Source organism: Dama dama, chromosome 3, assembly GCF_033118175.1.
Source record: "Dama dama isolate Ldn47 chromosome 3, ASM3311817v1, whole genome shotgun sequence".
Taxonomy (NCBI): domain Eukaryota; kingdom Metazoa; phylum Chordata; class Mammalia; order Artiodactyla; family Cervidae; genus Dama; species Dama dama.
The window spans coordinates 45,879,018-45,898,851 of NC_083683.1; the positions used below are offsets into that span (position 1 = coordinate 45,879,018).

At 37.4% G+C, this 19,834-nt stretch overlaps 1 protein-coding gene across 1 annotated transcript in view; it reads left to right on the forward strand.

Moving 5' to 3' along the window:
- The window catches only part of FAM186A (family with sequence similarity 186 member A), a 110,318-nt gene that overhangs the window by 57,679 nt on the left and 32,805 nt on the right, over positions 1–19,834 (forward strand). The window contains exons 10-12 of the mRNA XM_061123902.1: positions 15,495–15,687; positions 18,080–18,231; positions 18,880–19,062. Coding sequence (XP_060979885.1) covers positions 15,495–15,687; positions 18,080–18,231; positions 18,880–19,062 — 528 coding nt within the window. The remainder of the gene's footprint in view (positions 1–15,494; positions 15,688–18,079; positions 18,232–18,879; positions 19,063–19,834) is intronic.

The following is a 19,834-nucleotide window of genomic DNA, read 5'->3' on the forward strand; positions in this document are numbered from 1 at the left end:
TAAACACTTTCATCCAGTTGAGAATTTGAAGTAACATGTTTCTGGTCATTCTCCAGTTCCTTTATGTCTTTTTTCTTTTGTTATATTAAATTAAAATAAATAATTGCATTCACCTGGTGCAGTATTTTAAAAATACAAATAGAGTGAAAAGCCTCCTTAATAGTCTTATTCTTGGCCATTAGGCCCCTCCTTTAGGGCTACCCAGGTATTCCACCCAGAAATACTTTCTACATATGTAGCAAAGTACATAGGCTCTTTTATCCCACTCTTTATACATTTAAAATTACAATGTTTGATTTTTTTCATAACAAGCTAGAATTTAGGTATTAATATATAAAGAGTCTACTCATTCATTTTACAGATTTATAGTACTCCAAAGTCTAGATTTACCAGAATTTACTTAACCTCTAATGAGGTTAACATAACATTTATGCTGTTTTCAATATTTTGCATTATAAAAAGTGTACTTCAATGAACAATCTTGTATATACATATGTATACCTGTATGTATGTTCCTAAAAGTAGAACTTCTAAATCAAGGGTAAACATTTTGTAATTGTGATAAATTTTTGTCAAATTGTTCTCCAAAGAGGTTGTAACAATTTATATATTGGTCAGCATTATAAAAGAGTATTTCCCCACAAATATTATCAACTTTTTTGTTCATTGTCAATGTAATAGATGAAATATGGCACTTCCATGCTTTCATTTGCATTACTTTTATTATAGGTTGAAGCTAACTCTTTTCACAGAGTTAAGAACCATGTGTATTTTATTTTCTGTGAAGATTCTATTCAAATACTTTGCCCATTTTTCAACTGGGTTATCAAGTTCCTTTTTAAAAAAATTAATTAACTAATTTTTATTGGAGGCTAATTCCTTTACAATACTAAGGTGGTTTTTGCCATGTATCAACATGAATCAGCCATGGATGCACATGTATCCCCCCATCCTGAAGCCCCTTCCCAGCTCCCTCCCCACTCCTCCCTCTGGGTTGTCCCAGGACACCAGCTTTGAGTGTCCTGCTTCATGCATTGAACTTGCACTGGTCATCTATTATACATAGGGTAATAGACATGTTTCAGTCTTATAGTCCAAAAGTCTGTTCTTTATGTCTGTGTCTTTTTTGTTGTCTTACATATAGGAATGTTGTTATTGTCTTTCTAAATTCCATATATATGCGTTAATATTCTGTACTGGTTTCTCTTTCTGACTTACTTCACTCTGTATAATAGGCTCCAGTTTCATCCACCTCATTAGAACAGACTCAAATGTGTTCTTTTTTTACAGCTGAGTAAAATTCCATTGTGTATATGTACCACAACTTCCTTATCTATTTGTCTGCCGATGGACATCTAGGTTGCTTCCATGTCCTAGCTATTGTAAACAGCGCAGCAATAAACATTGGGGTATATGTATCTCTTTCAATTCTGGTTTCCTTAGTGTGTATGCCCAGGAGCGGGATTGCTGGGTTGTATGGCAGTTCTATTTCCAGTTTTTTAAGGAATCTCCACACTGTTCTCCGTAGTGGCTGTACTAGTTTGTATTCCCACCAACAGTGTAAGAGGGTTTCCTTTTCTCCACACCCTCACCAGCATTTATTGTTTGTAGACTTTTTGATAGTAGCCATTCTGACTGGTGTGAGATGGTACCTCATTGTGGTTTTGATTTGCTTTTTTCTGATAATGAGTGATGTAGAGCATCTTTTCATGTGTTAATTAGCCATTTGTCTTCTTTGGACATATGTCTGTTTAGCCCACTTTTTGACTGGGTCATTCAATTTTCTGGTATTGAGCTGCATATGCTGCTTTAATATTTTGGAGATTAATTGTCAGTTGCTTCATTTGCTATTATTTTCTCCCATTCTGAAGGCTATCTTTTCACCTTGCTTACAGTTTCCTTTGTTGTGCAAAAGCTTTTAAGTTTAGTTAGGTCCCAATTGTTTATTTTTGTTTTTATTTCTGTTGCTTTTTAAATTGATTTCTGGGACCTGTTCAAATATTCAGAAAATTAGCCCCTTGTCTGTGATATAAACTTCAAAACTTTCCCCACTTGTGTTTAGACTCTGCTTTTGGTGGGTTTTTCTTTCTAAATAATTTTTATTTTTATGTTTATATTCAGTTCAGTTCAGTTCAGTCGCTCAGTAGTGCCCGGCTCTTTACAACTCCATGAACCGAAGCACTCCAGGCCTCCCTGTCCATCACCAACTCCCGGAGTTTACTCAAACTCTTGTTCATTGAGTCAGTGATGCCATCCAACCATCTCATCCTCTGTCATCCCCTTCTCCTCCTGCCTTCAATCTTTCCCAGCATCAGGGTCTTTTCAAATGAGTTGGTTCTTCGCAGGAGGTGGCCAAAGTATTGGAGTGTCAGCTTCAGCATCAGTCCTTCCAATGAATATTCAGGACTGAATTCCTTTAGGATGGACTGGTTGGATCTCCTTGCAGTCCAAAGGACTCTCAAGAGTCTTCTCCAACACCACAGTTCAAAAGCATCAATTCTTCGGTGCTCAGCTTTGTTTACAGTCCAACTCTCACATCCATATGTGACTACTGTAAAAACCATAGATCTTGACTAGACGGACCTTTGTTGACAAAGTAATGTCTCTGCTTTTTAATATGCTGTCTAGGTTGGTCATGACTTTCCTTCCAAGGTGTAAGTGTCTTTTAATTTCATGGCTGCAATCACCATCTGGAGTGATTTTGGAGCCCCCCAAAATAAAGTCAGCCACTGATTCCACTGTTTCCCCATCTATTTGCCATGAAGTGATGGGACCAGATGTCATGATCTTAAGTTTTCTGAATGTTGAGCTTTAAGCCAACTTTTCACTCTCCTCTTTCACTTTCATCAAGAGGCTCTTTAGTTCTTCACTTTCTGCCATAAGGGTGGCGTCATCTGCATGTCTGAGGTTATTGATATTTCTCCCAGCAATCTTGATTCCAGTTTATGCTTCCTCCAGCCCAGCATTTCTCACGATGTACTCTGCATATAAGTTAAATAAGCAGGGTGACAATATACAGCCTTGACGTACTCCTTTTCCTATTTGGAACCAGTCTGTTGTTCCATGTCCAGTTCTAACTGTTGCTTCCTGACCTGCATATAGGTTTCTCAGGAGGCAGGTCAGGTGGTCTGGTATTCCCATCTCTTTCAGAATTTTCCAGTTTATGGTGATCCACACAGTTAAAGGTTTTGGCATAGTCAATAAAGCAGAAATAGATGTTTTTCTGGAACTCTCTTGCTTTTTTAATGATCCAGCGAATGTTGGCAATTTGATCTCTGGTTCCACTGCCTTTTCTAAATCCAGCTTGAACATCTGGAAGTTCATGGTTCATGTACTGCTGAAGCCTGGCTTGGAGAATTTTGAGCATTACTTTACTAGCATGTGAGATGAGTGCAATTGTGTGGTAATTTGAACATTCTTTGGCATTTCCTTTCTTTGGGATTGGAATGAAAACTGACCTTTTCCAGTCCTGTGGCCACTGCTGAGTTTTCCAAATTTGCTGGCATATTGAGTGCAGCACTTTCACAGCATCATCTTTCAGGATTTGAAATAGCTCAACTGAAATTCCATCACCTCTGCTAGCTTTGTGCATAGTGGTGCTTCCTAAAGCCCACTTGACTTCACATTCCAGGAGGTCTGGCTCTAGGTGAGTGTCACACCATCGTGATTATCTGGGTCGTGAAGATCTTTTTTGTATACTTCTTCTATGTACTCTTGCCATCTCTTCTTACTATCTTCTGCTTCTGTCAGGTCCATACCATTTCTGTCCTTTATTGAGTCCATCTTTGCATGAAATGTTCCCTTGCTATCTCTAATTTTCTTGAAGAGATCTCCAGTCTTTCCCATTCTATTGTTTTCCTCTATTTCTTTGCATTCATCGCTGAGGAAGGCTTTCTCATCTCTCCTTGCAATTCTTTGGAACTCTGCATTTAAATGGGTGTATCTTTCCTTTTCTCCTTTGCTTTCGCTTTTCTTCTTTTTTTTCCCCCCTCCCCTCACCCCTCGCTTCTCTTCTTTTCACAGCTATTTGTAAGGCCTCTTCAGACAGCCATTTTGCTTTTTTGCATCTCTTTTTCTTGGGGATGTTCTTGCTCCCTGTCTCCTGTACAATATCATGAACCTCTGTCCATAGTTCATCAGGCACTGTCTATCAGATCCAGTCCCTTAAATCTATTTCTCACTTCCACTGTATAATCATAAGGGATTTGATTTAGGTTATACCTGAATGATCTAGTGGTTTTTCCCACTTTCTTCAATTTAAGTCTGAATTTGGCAATAAGGAGTTCATGTTTATATATTTTTTCAATAATGCTTTGTGCCTTAATTAAAAAAGCCCTTTCCACTCTGAGAAATATATATATAGTTTAAATTATTTTGAGATTTCTTTTAATACTTTAATAGTTGATTATTAGTTGTTTGGGGCTTCCCAGGTGGTGCAAGTACTTTCTTCAGTTTACATCTGAATTTTGCAATAAGGAGTTCATCATCTGAGCCACAGTCAGCTCCTGGTCTTGTTTTTGCTGACTATATACAGCTTCTCCATCTTTGGCTGCAAAGAATATAATCAATCTGATTTCAGTATTGACCATCTGGTGATGTCCACGTGTAGAGTCTTCTCTTGTGGTGTTGCAAGAGGATGTTTGCTATGACGAGTGCATTCTCTTGGCAAAACTCTGTTAGCCTTTGCCCTGCTTCATTTTGTAATCCAAGGCCAAATTTTCCTGTTACTCCAGGTATCTCTTGACTTCCTACTTTTGCATTCCAGTCCCTTATGATGAAAAGAACATTTTTTGGGGAGTGTTAGTTCTAGAAGGTCTTGTAGGTCTTCATAGAACTGTTCAACTTCAGCTTCTTCAGCATTACTGGTTGGGGCATAGACTTGGATTACTGTTATTTGCTGTAGCTTTATTTTTATGATGCTGAGTCTTTGTGATAGTTATTATCACTGTTTCCTAGTACTTGTCCATGAGATGTGAGCAGAATTAATGTGTGTCGTTTCTGTGCTAAGCTTGCCATTGTTAGTTTGAGACCCTCTAGAGTCTCCTGTGGAGAAGGCAATGGCACCCCACTCCAGTACTCTCTCCTGGAAAATCCCATGGATGGAGGAGCCTGGTAGGCTGCAGTCCATGGGGTCGCTAAGAGTCGGACACGACTGAGTGACTTAACTTTTCCTTTTCTCTTTCATGCACTGGAGAAGGAAATGGCAACCCACTCCAGTGTTGTTGCCTGGGGAATCCCAGGGTCGGGGGAGCCTGGTGGGCTGCTGTCTATGGGGTCGCACAGAGTCAGACACGACTGAAGTGACTTAGCAGCAGCAGCAGCAGAGTCTCCTTTTCCATTGGCATGATAAGCTATAGTGTTCAAGGTGATGGCTATTCTGTTAGCCTGTGTTCCTGAAAGTATAAAATGAAGTTCTTTTCTGCAAAGCTATGATGGAATTTGTACTATGAGCAACAGATAAACTTTGTTGTTTTTAGTCATTGAGATTTTGGGATTATTTGTTAAAACAGCAAAACCTAGCTTATCTTTACTAACATAGTCTTCCTAGTCAAGAAAACGACATACCTTTTTATCTGTTCAGGGTGTGTGTGTGTGTGTGTGTTCTGTTGGAGTGTTTTAAAGTTTTCATCTAGCTCTTGAATATTCTTCCATAAGTGTGTATCTTGGTAGTTTTTATTTTTGATGTTGTAAATGGACTCTCTCCTTCTATACCACCTTCTAACTGGTTGTTAGTGGTATAAAGGAAGGCTAGATTTCTCTATATCAATTTCATACGCAGCCATCTTACTGTATTCAAAAGCATGTGATAGTTTTTCAGTTCATATTCTTGAGTTTTCCAATTATATAATCATATCCCCTGTAAATAATCATGTTTTTACCTCTAGATTTTCCAATTTTTAAATATCTCATTTCTGTCTCTTGACTGCCTGAATTGATTAGGACCTTAAGAACTATATTAAAAAATATTGATGATGTGGCCACCAGCACCAGGCCATCTTTGTTCATTTGACTTACCCAGAGTAACAGCTAGTAGTGCCCTTCCATGGCCTCATGTTATTTTTTTCTAGGAAAAATTCACCTTCAAGAATGTTTAAAAGGATTGTTTATATTTATATTTTCCTTTCTAAAAAAGCTGCAAAACATCTTTAGCCTTAATCAATTTCATTTTGAGGGGAGTTATTTTCTCCATTCCTTTGTAACTCAGAATGCCAAATGTAAGTCATTCTTTCACTGCTAATTACTAAAATGTAAATATGAATTGATTAAAAATATAATGGTGATAGAGGACATCATTCTAGTATCTGTCACTAAAAAATGCTGCCTTTTGGGTTGAAATACATTTTATCATATTAAAGAAGTATCCTTCAGCCCCTGTTTCATTATTTCTTTAAAATCAAGAGTGGATGTTGAATTTTGTTAAATTTATTAAATTACATTTTGTTAAATGTGATTTCAGCACTTCATTTTCATGGTTATTAGAGAAAATATTTTCTCCTAAGATTTAGTAATATGACTAATGTGTTAAACTATCATTGCATCCTTGGAATAAATCCTATTTGTATTGGGTTGGCAAAAAATTTGTTTGGGTTTTTCTGTAGCATCTTACAGAAAAACCTGAATGAACATTTTGGCCAACCCAGTATCCTTCTTTGAATGTGTTACATTTGCTAATACTTTATTTAGGATTTTATTTTGTACTGATTTCCATTCATAAGTTTGACTGGTGGTTTATTTATTTATTTATTTATTGGTGCTTTCTTTGTCAAATTTTGGTATAATTTTAAGTTTGGCCTCATTTTAAAAATGTGAAAACTTTCTTTTCTATGCTGTAGAACAATTTAATGATAAAATTAGCTGTTCTTTTTAAGTTTGACAGATTTTACCTATGCTACTATATGAACTTGGTACTTTTGTGGGGAGTTCTTTGACAATTTAATTTTTACATGGCAATTAAGTTTGTTTATAATTATTGAAGATTTTGAAGACCTAAGTGACATGATGTGACCTGTTTTGGTAAAATCATTTAAAAACTGAAATAGAAAGATCAACATTTCACAACAATATTTAATTTATACACTTATAACTTTAATCCCATCAAGGATCAATTCATTCATTTTTCAGTAAGCTCTTCTTTAATATTTAATATTATAATGATCAAATCACCAACAAGTCTAACAAAGAATTACATACTGACAGATGAACAATTCCATAATAAAAATGGCTAAGTTAAGAAGATTGTGACATTGTATTAGAAAGAAAATGTAAACTATAATAATATAAATTTTTTTTGAATAAAGAAATTTTTGTAGAACCTCTGTAAGTAAAGATTTCATATTTAAATACTAAAGTACTGTTTTAGAGTTATATTACCATATGATCAGTGTTAATATACCTGAGAAGCAATGATGGAGAGGATATAAAATTATACCATGTGCTGATAATGAAACATTTCATTTCCATACGTATTGAAGAAAGTTCTTAAAGATACTAAATGTGGTAGTGATAGATAGGATTTAACTTATCATTTAGTTCATCATCAACATTTTAAAAACATGACAGGGTGAGTTAGGCCCAGAGGGTGGAGGGTGGAAGGATACAAAAATGGATAAACCATATTCCTGCCTCAAGGGCACTCAAAGTCTCCTCAAAAACAATCACACAAACAGATGACTATATAGTGTAAGGTGGAAAGAACAATGATGGTATATCACCAACTCTATACAGAAGACTGAGCAAACGCGAGAGTTAGGTGAAGCTTCTAGGTGTTCAGACTTTTGAACTATGTCTCAAAGACCTAGTAAGAGTCATTAAGGCAGCAAAGGCAGAGAGTCTAGCAGAACAAAGAAAGGAAGCAAGAAGCAAAGTGTGTGTATATGTGTGTGTGTGTGAAAAGAGTAATTGTTTCAAGGAATGATGAACTATATCCACATAAGATGGTGGCAAATTTAAATGATAAATGTTTTGTGTGTTCTGACTGCTTCACCAACTGGCCATTCCTCCATCTTTCTCCCTCTTCTTGGGCCTCTCTATCCCCTGAGACACATAATAATAATGAAGTTAGGCCAATTAATAAGCCTACAAAGGCCTCTAAGTGTTAAAGTGGAAGGAAGAGTCTCAAGTCTCTCACTTTTAAGTCAAAAGCTAGATTATGAATGAACTTAGCAAGCAAGGCAAGTTGAAAGCCAAGAAAGGCTGAAAGCTAGGCCTTTTGCACCAATTAGCTAAGTTGTGAATGCAAAGGAAAGTTCATGAAGGAAATCAAGAGTGCTACTCTAGTGAATCTTACAAATGATAAGAAAGACAGTCTTATTGCTGATGTGAAGAAAATTTTAGTAGTATGGATAGAAGATCAAATCAGCCACAACATTCCCTTAATGGAAAGCCTAATCTAGACCAAGGCCCTAATTCCCTTCAATTCTATGAAGGCTGAAAGAGGTGAGGAAGCTGCAGAAGAACGTTTAAGGCTAGCAGAGGTTGATTTATGATGTTTAAGAAAAGAAGCCGCTTCATTACATCAAATGCAAGGTGAAGCAGCAAGTGCTGATACAGAAACTGCAGCAAGTTATCCAGATATAGTTAAAATAATGAAGGTAGCCACACTAAAAAAAAACAGATTTTCAACGTATATAAAACAGTCTATATGGGAAGAATATGCCATCTAGGATTTTCATAGCTACAGAGGATTAGTCAATGCCTGATTTCAAGGCTTCAGAGCTTTAGACAGGCTGACTTCCTTGGTAGAGACTAATGCAGCTGGTGACTTTTATTTGAAGTCAATGCTCATTAACCACTCCAAAAATCCTTTGGCTCTTCAGAATTATGCTAATTCCACTCTCCCTATGTTCTATCAATGAAACAACAAAGCTTAGATGACAACACAACTGTTGACAACATGGTTTACTAAATATTTTAGGCCTACTGTTGAGACATTCTGCTCAGAAAAAAATATTATTACTTTTTAAAAAAGATTATTAAAATATTACTGCTCATTGACAAGGCACCTGGTCACCCAAGAGCTCTATTGAAGATGCAGAATTATTTCATGATGTTTTCATGCCTGCCAACACGGTATTCACTCTGCAGCCCACGGATCAAGGAGTAATTCTGCCTTTCAAGACATTTAAGTCTTATTATACATTTCATAAGGTTATACAGTAGCTGCCAGAGATAATGATTTCTTTGATGGATCTGGGCAAAGTCAATTGAAAACCTTCTGGAAAGCATTCACCTTTCTAGATGCCATTAAGGTCACTCATAGGATTTTCCTGGCAGTCCAGTGGTTAAAAAATCCACCTTGCAACGCAGGGGATGCAGCTTTGATCCCTGGTCAAGGAACTAAGATCCCACATGCTGCAGAGCAACTGAGCCTGCGTATCGCCACTATTGAGCCCACGTGTCACAACTAGAGAGTCCATGCACTGCAACAAAGATCCTGCCTGCTGCAACTAAGATTTGATGAAGCTAAAATAAATAAATATTTTGTTTAAAAGGTCACTCATGATTCACAGAAAGAAGGCAAAATATCGACATGAACAGGAGTTGAGAAGATAATTCCAGCCTTCATGGATGACTTTGAGGTGTTCAAGACTTCAGAGGAAGAAATAACTGCAGATGTGGTGGAAATAGCAAGAGAACTAGAATTAAAAGTGGAGCCTAATGATATGACTGAATTGCTGCAATCTCATGATGAAACTTGAACAGATGAGGAGTTGCATTATGGATGAGTGAAGAAAGTGGTTTCCTGAGATGCAATCTATTTCTGATGAAGATGCTGACAAGATTGCTGAAATAACAACAAAGGATGTACAATATTACATAAACTTCATTGATAAAGTAGTAGCAGGGTTTGAGAGGACTGACTCCAATTTTAAAAAGTTCTACTGTGGGTAAAATGCTATCAAATAGCATTGCACACGACAGAGAAATCATCCATAAAAGGACATGATATGGCAAACTTCATTGTTGTGTTATGTTAAGAAATCACCAGGGCTTCCCTGACAGCTCAGTGGTAAAGAATCCACCTGTCAGTACAAGAAACATGGGTTTGATCCTTGATCCGGTAAGTCCCACATTCCTTGGAGCAACTAAGCTCATGCACCACAACTATTGAGCCTGTGCTCTAGAGTCTGGGAGCCGCAACTACTGAGCACACATGCTGCAACTACTGAAGGCTGCAAGCTCTAGAGCCCATGCTCAGGAACAAGAGAAGCCACTGCAATGAGAAAGCCATGCACCCTAACTGGAGAGTAGCCCCCTCTTGCTGCAACTAGAGAAAAGCCCAGGCAGCAATGGAGACTCAACAAGCCATAAATAAATAAATAAAATTATTAAAAAAAAAAAAAAAAGAAAGAAATCACCAAAGCCACCCAAAACTTCAGCAGCTACTACCTAATCAGTCAGCAGTCATCAGTTCAGTTCAGTTCAGTCGCTCAGTCGTGTCCGACTCTTTGCGACCCCATGAATCACAGCACGCCAGGCCTCCCTGTCCATCACCAACTCCCAGAATCTACCCAAACCCATGCCCATCGAGTCAGTGATGCCATCCAGTCATCTCATCCTCTGTCCCCTTCTCCTCTTGCCCCCAATCCCTCCCAGCATCAGGGTCTTTTCCAAGCAGTCATCAGCTCTAAGGCAAAACTCTACCAGCTCAGATGGTGGTTAGCAGTCGTTAGCAATAAACTTTTTATTTATTAAAAACTGAAATATAGTTAATTCAAAATGTTGTGTTAATTGTAAAGTGATTCAGTTATACATATATATATATATTTTTCAGATTCTTTTCCATTATAGGTTATTACAAGAAACTGAGTATAGTTTCCTGTGCTGTACAGGTCCTTGTTGTTTACCTGCTTCACGAATAGTAATGTGTGTAGTTCAGTTCAGTTCAGTCGCTCAGTCGTGTCCAACTCTTTGTGACCCCATGAACTGCAGCACTCCAGGCTTCCCTGTCCATCACCAACTCCCAGAGCTTACTCAAAGTCATGTCCATTGCGTTGGTTATGCCATCCAACCATCTCATCCTCTGTCATCTCCTTCTCCTCCCACCTTCAATCTTTCCCAGCATCAGGGTCTTTTCAAATGAGTCAATTCTTCGCATCAGGTGGCCAAAGTATTGGAGTTTCAGCTTCAGCATCAGTCCTCCCAATGAATATTCAGGACAGAATTCCTTTAGGATGGACTGGTTGGATCTCCTTGCTGTCCAAGGGACTCTCAAGAGTCTTCGCCAACACCACAGTTCAAAAGCATCAATTCTTTGGTGCTCAGCTTTGTTTATAGTCCAACTTTCACATCCATACATGACTACTGGAAAAGCCATAGCTTTGACTAGATGGACCTTTGTTGGCAAATATGTGTATGTTAATGTATACATGTGTATATGTTAATCCAAAACTCCTAATTTATCTCCCCCACCCCCTGGTTACCCTTTTAGTAGCCATAAGTTTATTTTCTATGTCTGTGAGTCTATTTCTGTTTTGTAAATAAGTTTATTTGTATATTTTTTCTTTTTTTGGCCTTCTCTGACTAGGGGTCAAATCCATGCCCTTTGTAGTTGAAGCACAGAGTCCTAACCACTGGAATACCAGGAAATTCCCTGTATTATTTTTCTAGATTCTAAATATAAATGATATCATATGATATTTATCTCTCTCTGTCTTATTTCACTTAATATGATAATCTCTGCTGCTGCTGCTGCTGCTAAGTCGCTTCAGTCGTGTCTGACTCTGTGCGACCCTATAGATGGCAGTCTACCAGGCTCCCCTGTCCCTGGGATTCTCCAGGCAAGAACACTGGAGTGGGTTGCCATTTCCTTCTCCAATGCATGAAAGTGAAAAGTGAAAGTGAAGTTGCTCAATCGTGTCCAACTCTTAGGGACCCCATGGACTGCAGTCTACCAGGCTCCTCTGTCCATGGGAGTTTCCAGGAAAGAGTACTGGAGTGGGGTGCCATTGCCTTCTCCGATGATAATCTCTAGGTCCATCCAAATGCTGCAAATGGCATTTCATTTTTTATGGCTGAGTAATATTCATATATATATATATATATATATATATATACACCACATCTTTATCCATTCATCTGTTGATGAATATTTAGGTTGCTTCCATATCTTGGTTACTGCAAATAGTGCTTCTATAAACACTGGGTGCATGTATCTTTTCAAATTAGAGTTTTCTCTGGATATATGCCCAGGAGTGGGATTGTAGGATCATGTGGTAACTCTATTTCTAGTTTTTTAAGAAAACTCCATACTGTTCTCCATAGTGCCTATACCAATTTACATTCCCACTGACAGTGTAGGAGGGTAGTAATAGTTTTATATCCAAATCTTAGTCATATCTTCTCTTTAATGTCAGGAAGAACTTGGTTCAAGTTTCTAGTTCTGAACGTCTCTAAGATTTTAATGTGCTGACTCAAATTTGTAAAACTGATGATGTAATGATATATACTTCAAAGAATGATTGTGATGATTAAATGAAATAATATACTTTAAACTATTAAAATGTTTTAACATAAATTTTAAAATAGAAATAACATCTCCAGCACAATGATTGATGCATAGTTGATGCTCAGTAAATGTTAAAGCACCTTCCTTTGAATCATAATTTTATATCAAAATCTATAAAATATTTATTAGAATGAGGGTAGTATTTTATCAATATAAGTACAATTTGCTAAAAGAGTGAGAACAAACGGTAGGAAGAAATGAACAAAAATGTTTCTAGATAGAAAATTTTAAATAATGAGATACCTCAGTGGTTGCTATTTGACTGGGTGATTAGATATTGAATTATATTTTAAAACACATAAACAATAAAATCTCTAAGTTTGAAATAAAACTGCAAACTTTTCCAAGTTGGGACATATAATTTCAATAAGGAAAAACCACGGGAAAAGTCTAAAAGACTGTGAATAGGGAGAAAAACAGCAGGAAAGATTTGATGTGAAAAATAAAACTTATTGGGAAGATCTAATACATAGCATAGTGATTATAGTCAACAACACTGTATTTATAGGAACTTCCTTGGTGGTTCAGTGTTTAAGAATCCATCTTCCAATGCAGGGAACACAGGATCGATCCCTGGTCCAGGAACTAAGATTCCACTTGCAGAGGGGAAACTAAGCCAGTGCTCCACAACTAGAGAATCTCATGCACTGCAACCAAGAGCCCATGCACTGCAATGAAGACCCAGTGCAGCAAAAAACAAAACAAAACAAAAAAACTATGTAAACTTCAAAGTTGCTAAGAGACCAGATCTTAATTTTTCTCATCACAGGAAAGAAATGATAATTATGTGACATGATAGAGGGATTAGCTAACACTACAGTGGTAATCATATTGCAGTATATAAAAGTATCATCAAATCAACACATTATATACCTTAAACTTAGTTTAAATTTATATCTCAATTTTATATAAATATAAAATACCTCAATTATAAATATACACAGTCACTTATATCTCAAATACAAATGAAATATGGTTATTAGAATGTTACCCAATTGCTTCATTGAGAACACCTTTATTTATAGGAATGGATGTGATAGGAATTTGGTAACGCATGGAGAAATGATACAGGAGATGCATGTGTATGATTACATGTGATTAAAAACGCATGTAATCTCAGGGAACTATGTTTAATATCTTGTAATAACCTATAATGGAAAAGAATCTGAAGGAGACTATGTAAATACATTTATAATATTTATACTATTTATACACATGTATATATACCACTTTGCTATAACACAACATTGTAGATCAATTATACTTCAATTAAAAAAAACTGGAAAAAAACACATGTAATAAAGATCATAGAAGTAGAAAAATAAAAATCATCCATGGGATATGAAAAAAAACCCTAAGGCTATTGGAAAATTAATTTAAAATGAAATAATTCAGAAAGCTAGTATATTTAAGTATTAAATGATCCACATATGCAGTACATTCTAAGCTATTAATTATAACCCGTAAAGGAGACCTAAGAGTTATTCCCTTCCCCCCACTATCTCTATATGTATATGGCATGTGTTGCACTAAGTCGCTTCAGTCATTTCTGGCCCGACTCTTCACGACCCGCCAGGCTCCTCTGTCCACGGGATTCTCTAGGCAAGAATACTGGAGTGGGTTGCCATGCCCTCCTCCAGAGGCTCTTCCCCACCCAGGGACCGAGCACGCGTCTACTGCAGCTCCTGCTTGCAAGCAGATTCTTTACCACTGAGCCAGTAGGGAAGCTCCTCTATACACGAAAAGCACATTTACTCAGAAAAACATCTTCAGTGTGTTCCCATTGCCTACCTCCCCCTAAATCCAAACTCCACAACATGCCTTTTAAAGCCTTTCATAACCCAGCTGTTTCAGCCTTATCCCCCAATATGTATCCTTTCACGTATCTGCGGTCTAAAAAGTTCCACGCTATTCTCCACTCCCAAAATACAACTTTCATTGTCTTGCCTGTATTTACAGTAGTCCCTCAATCTGGAATTCTTCATCCCCTTTTTCTCATACTTTAGTGGCTGTAAGGTTTGCCTGAGATTTTGTTTAAAATACAGATCCTGAAGCCTACCACCAAGCTTTTTTATTCAAAAGGTCTGGGGAGGTACCCTGGAATCTGCATATTCAACAAGTACCACCCTCCCTCCTCCCCACAAAATGAATCAGTCCATGTGATTAGGGTCCACACTTTGAGAAATATTGGTATTGTGGAAAGAAAGATCTAGGTTTGCTTCCCAAATCTGTTATTAATTAATTATGTGACTCCTGAAAACTCGTTCAGATTCCTTTTCCTCTCCTGTAGAATGGGGATGGCAAAAAAAAATATCTAGGTCCAAATGTTGTGGCACAAAAAACAGAGTACTACATCCTCCAGATCTTATTCAACATTTTCCTATGGAGCCTTCTTTATTCCTCTTGTTAGAATTAATTACGTTTTCCTTTTTGTTCAAACAGATCAACTGCTATTTAGCATTTATTTCATTCTCTCTCTGACACAGTTAATTTTTTATGAGTCTTCTAACCTGGCTTGTAAGTGCTTTGAAGGCAAGGACACTTGTCTTTTTCAAGGTATTAAATACCTTCTATATGTCTTACATATATCATTACTAAAATATTACTGTATTTTAAGAGAAGGAAATGGCAACCCACTCCAGTACTCTTGCCTGGAAAATCCCATGGACGGATTTTCCATCCTGGTAGGCTACAGTCCATGGGGTCACAAAGAGTCGGAAATGACTGAACGACTTCACTTTCCTTAAAAAATAATAAGCACTACTGTAACACTAAAAACTGTGAGGAGTTAAATGAAAATTTGACAGTTATATAGAGTTTTGAAAGTTTAGTCATATAGGGAACTAGGTTAAGGTCACATTAAGCAAGACTGCCACCCCTCTACCATCTCTATAAGGATGAGATGAGAATGGAAAGTAACTGAGGCCAGGTTGGCTGAGTTAGTGTCAGTAATTTTATCAACCTAATTCTTGTTCATTTTTCCAAGAAACAACATAATTAAACGATTACAAGCCATCCAGAATACTGGAAGAAGTTATGAGACCCAGAACCTCTACATAATGCTGAAGAGGATTGATGATTATCAAAAAAAGGTGATGCAGATCTGGACAGAGAAGCAGAATTCTCTAGAGCAGAAACGGAATCGGTGCCTAAGGAAAATGACGTACTTATTCAGCCAGGTAATCTGTTTTCTATTCCCTCTCCCCAATCTGTTGTAAGAAAAGTGAAAGGGGCAGGTTTTGAAAATATTAATAACAGTTTCCTAGAGATACCATATATATTAGTTCCCTGTGCTACTGTTAACATATTACAAATTTCATAGCTTTAAAACAACAGAAATGTATTCTCTTACGGTTTGGTTCCTTCCAGACGCTCTGAGGGAGAAATTTGTTCCAAGCTTCTCTTCTAGACTCTGGTGGCTATAGACAATCCTTGGCATTCCTTGGCTTGTCGGTGCATAACTCCAGTCTCTGCCTCTGTCTTTTCCATGGCCTTCTGTCTAGTGTGTTTTTTGTTCTATCCTATTATAAAGCCAATGTATCATTGGATTTAGGACCCATCTGATTAAACCAGCATGACCTCATCTTGAGATCCTTAACTTAATTATATCTATTGATGGTGGTGTTTAGTTGCTCAGTCGTGTCAACTCTTTTGCAACCCTATGGACTATAGCTTGCCAGGCTCCTCTGTCCATGGGATTTCCCAGGCAAGCATACTGGAGTGGGTTGCCATTTCCTACTCCAGGGGATCTACCCAACCCAGGGCTTGAACTTGCATCTCTTGCATCTCCTGCACTGGCCGGCAGATTCTTTACCACTGCACCACCTGGAAGCCTGTAAGAATGGGAGAGACTTCCAGAAATGCTCAACTCCTTCCTAGTCAACCCACGCCTCCCAGCCTCTAGATATGAAACCTCTTGAAGTCATTGCTCTCCAACTGATTCTTGGTATTTACTTCTTTCCTCAAAACTATCAGAAAGCAAGTTTTAGTATCAAGCATTTACAAAAAAGGAGATAAGAGTTAATTAACTTGCTTACAGAGTACCAGGCACAGAAGATCCTGTTAAACTCTGACATTCACCCAATGTGAATGGGTGAATTCACTCTGATAACCATCAGTGTTACTTTTGGAAGTAATAGTGACCTTCCAAAAGTTACAAAGCTGAGATTAGAGTTCTTTGCTCTGGAATTAAATGCTGCCCTTACTTTCTCCAGCATGCAGCTCTGGAATGTTTTTGGAGTTCTAGAAATATTTTCTATTTATACGTCATTCTGTTTTACTAAGTAATTAATTAATAAGATTAGCTTACTTGCTACTCTAGAAGGTACAGAGAAATTTCTCATTATAGACATATTGTGAATTTTTTAGAAGTTACCTTTTTTTTTGTCATGCCACACAGCCTGCAGGATATGTTTCCCAACCAGGCATTGAACCCAGGCCTGAAATGAAAGCCTAGAATTCTAACCACTAGTCCATCAGGGAACTCTCCAGAAATTACAAGCTACAATATATAAATATTAAAACTCTCTCACCTTAAACATGGATATTTTTGACAGTTCTGGGTTTGGAAAGTATGACCAATGTAGATGGAGTAAGGCAAGATGAACTGGCAATGTCATGAGCTGTCTAACAGGAATGACAATGTCTAGGGCATTTCAAAAGATGCATAAAGGTCTGGGTTCAGGAAAGCTATAATCTAGATAATGAAGTAGGTATGAAGGTATTAAGAAAGGAGAGGGAAAAACAAAAGGAATGAAAGGGTAGAAATGCATAAATACCTTACACTGAATCAGAATCATGGTCAAGAAGTTGGTTCTGCTACCAGACTGGCTTTACTACATACTAGCTAAGAGACCTCGGGCAATCCACTTAAATTTTCTGAGCTTCATATCCCCATATGTAAGACAAGGATAATAACAGCACCTATCTCATAAGACTGTAAATATTAATGAAAGTGAAAGTGAAGTTGCTCAGTCATGTCCTACTCTTTGCGACCCTATGGACTGTAGCCCCACAGGCTCCTCCATCCATGGGATTTTCCAGTCAAGAATACTGCCACTTCCTTCTTCAGGGGATTTTCCTGACCCAGGGATTGAACTCGGGTCTCCCACACTGCAGGCAAGTTAACATATAGAAAGCATCTGACAGTCAGTGTTAGCTATCATTACATTTGCACAGTGCTTCTTCACAATTTGTGAAGTTTTCCAAACGTATTATACAACTCTCACAACAACCTTGTATTGTTATCCTTGTTTTAGAAATGAGAAGAAAGAGGTGCCAATAAAACTGGCAACTAACCCAAAGTCACAAAGCTAGGAAATGAGAGAACTAAAACTAGAACTTAAAGCAGGACCATGGTCTTTATATATTAATAACTGCCAACTCTGAAATTGTGTGTTGGAGGTGGGTACAGATTGAGGAGTGGTTGGAGGAAGGGAGAAAAGGCATGGAGAAAGAGAATTTGGAAGAGGAAATATGTCATAGTTTAGCTAGTGCCAGCTCAGAAGATCATCCTAAAGACTTTGGCCCTTTCTTTTCATGATTTCCTTTTTCTGATTTATTTACTTTTAGCTTCAAGAGACATATAAATTGAATCTCGATCAACCTATCCCTTTGGTCATTGAAAAAAAGCAAATACCTGCCTCTACCAAATCTGTTCAAAAGCCATGCCTAAAGCTACCGAAAGAAGACAAAAGGAAGTATAACATTCTCAATAAATTTAGGTGTGTGGTAGGAAAGACTTACATTAAACTTTCTTTGGATAATAAATGGAAATTAATGCTTTTTCTTTCTGCCCAAGAGATTCCCCTTCTCCACAATTATGATATGGTGCAGTGGATAATGGTGGTGCAAGTATTAATCTTCTTAGCTAGTCTGCAAAAGGCTTATTTCTACTTAAAAATTTAACATCTAGTTTTGAGTTCCTTTAAAAAAATGAAGTTGATTCTTTGTTAGTAAGAAACAAATTATTTCAATATACACAATGAAAAAACTTAGAAACATTTTCTTAAAGAAAAAAAAAAGGTAGAAACTTTGGGAAAGAAAGGGAAAAGATTGTTGTGGAGATGGGGTAATAGCCTGAATATGGAATGTGTACTCCATGAAACTAAGAAAGTTGTTTAAAATATATTAGTAGATGAAGTCATGGAAAGGCAACTTTCAGGAAAAAAAAAAAAAGCTATTTCTGCAAATTCTGCTATTTTAACCCATCTCTCAGTTGAAGTGACCATAACTAAAGTTCCTCAGTGCCAGGGGGAGCTCTATAGGACAGGGTGGTGGTGAAGAGAAGGGAGGAGAATAGGAATTATATCTTGAATGGCTTTGGAGCTCAGGAGAGTTTGATGCTTAAGGAGTGCTCTCTGATTCTCTAGAAAAGATGACCAACTGCAAGCCATCTGGAATGCAGATCTATCCACTTCGAGTTACCCAATAACAGAGAAGACATCAATGCATTCACTCTGGGCCCAGCTGGGCGGGTACCCAGATATTCCTATGCTGCTTCAGTTAGATGTTCAGTCAGCCTTCATAAGATCTCTTACATGTATTCAGTCAAGGTAAGTTAAGCAATGGGAGAACTCTGATAATTGGGCCTTTGATCACATACCTTTTGTTTCCTTAACTTGACTTACAGCACCAGGGAGTTACCGAAAGTAGGTTCTTGGTGTGACGTCAAACTCACACCAGTTATAAAAAAGTACCCATAAATTCAGCATTAGTCTTTTAGTGTTTCTTTTCATGGGCCTATTGGAATAATATAAACAAACAGACAGACAAAAAACAGTTATAATATGGCAAAACTTAATCTAACACTAGAAAGGTCCACTTTTGAATTCCACTTAGGGATTTATTATTGAAAATACCAGAAAGACCACTGTAAAATGCTTTTGCTCACTTCATGCTTCAGCAACATGACCTTAAATTCAATTGTCATATCTAGGCCCAATCTGAAGTAAATTCAGGGCTTATATTCCAGGATACACTGAAAACACTTGGAAACAATAGGTAAGGTGGTCATGTGGTTCCATGTTTCCAAATTCTGTTAAACCAGATTTTAGCCTATCATTGGAAATCATTCCAATGGAACTAAAGAGTTTTAGAGTCTGCATTACCTCTTTCAGGAAAGAGAATTTAATGTTCTAAACTAAGAATTTAGAAGATTGAACTTTGTAACCTGAAAGAATCTGTGGCAGCAGTTTCATTTATTCTGGTGAAATCCAAGTCCTGGGGTAAGAAGAAACAGCATTAACTCATAAATTTGTTTAGGTGGCAGATACCGGTGGCTCAGAGGGTAAAGCATCTGCCTGCAATGCAGGAGACCCGGGTTCA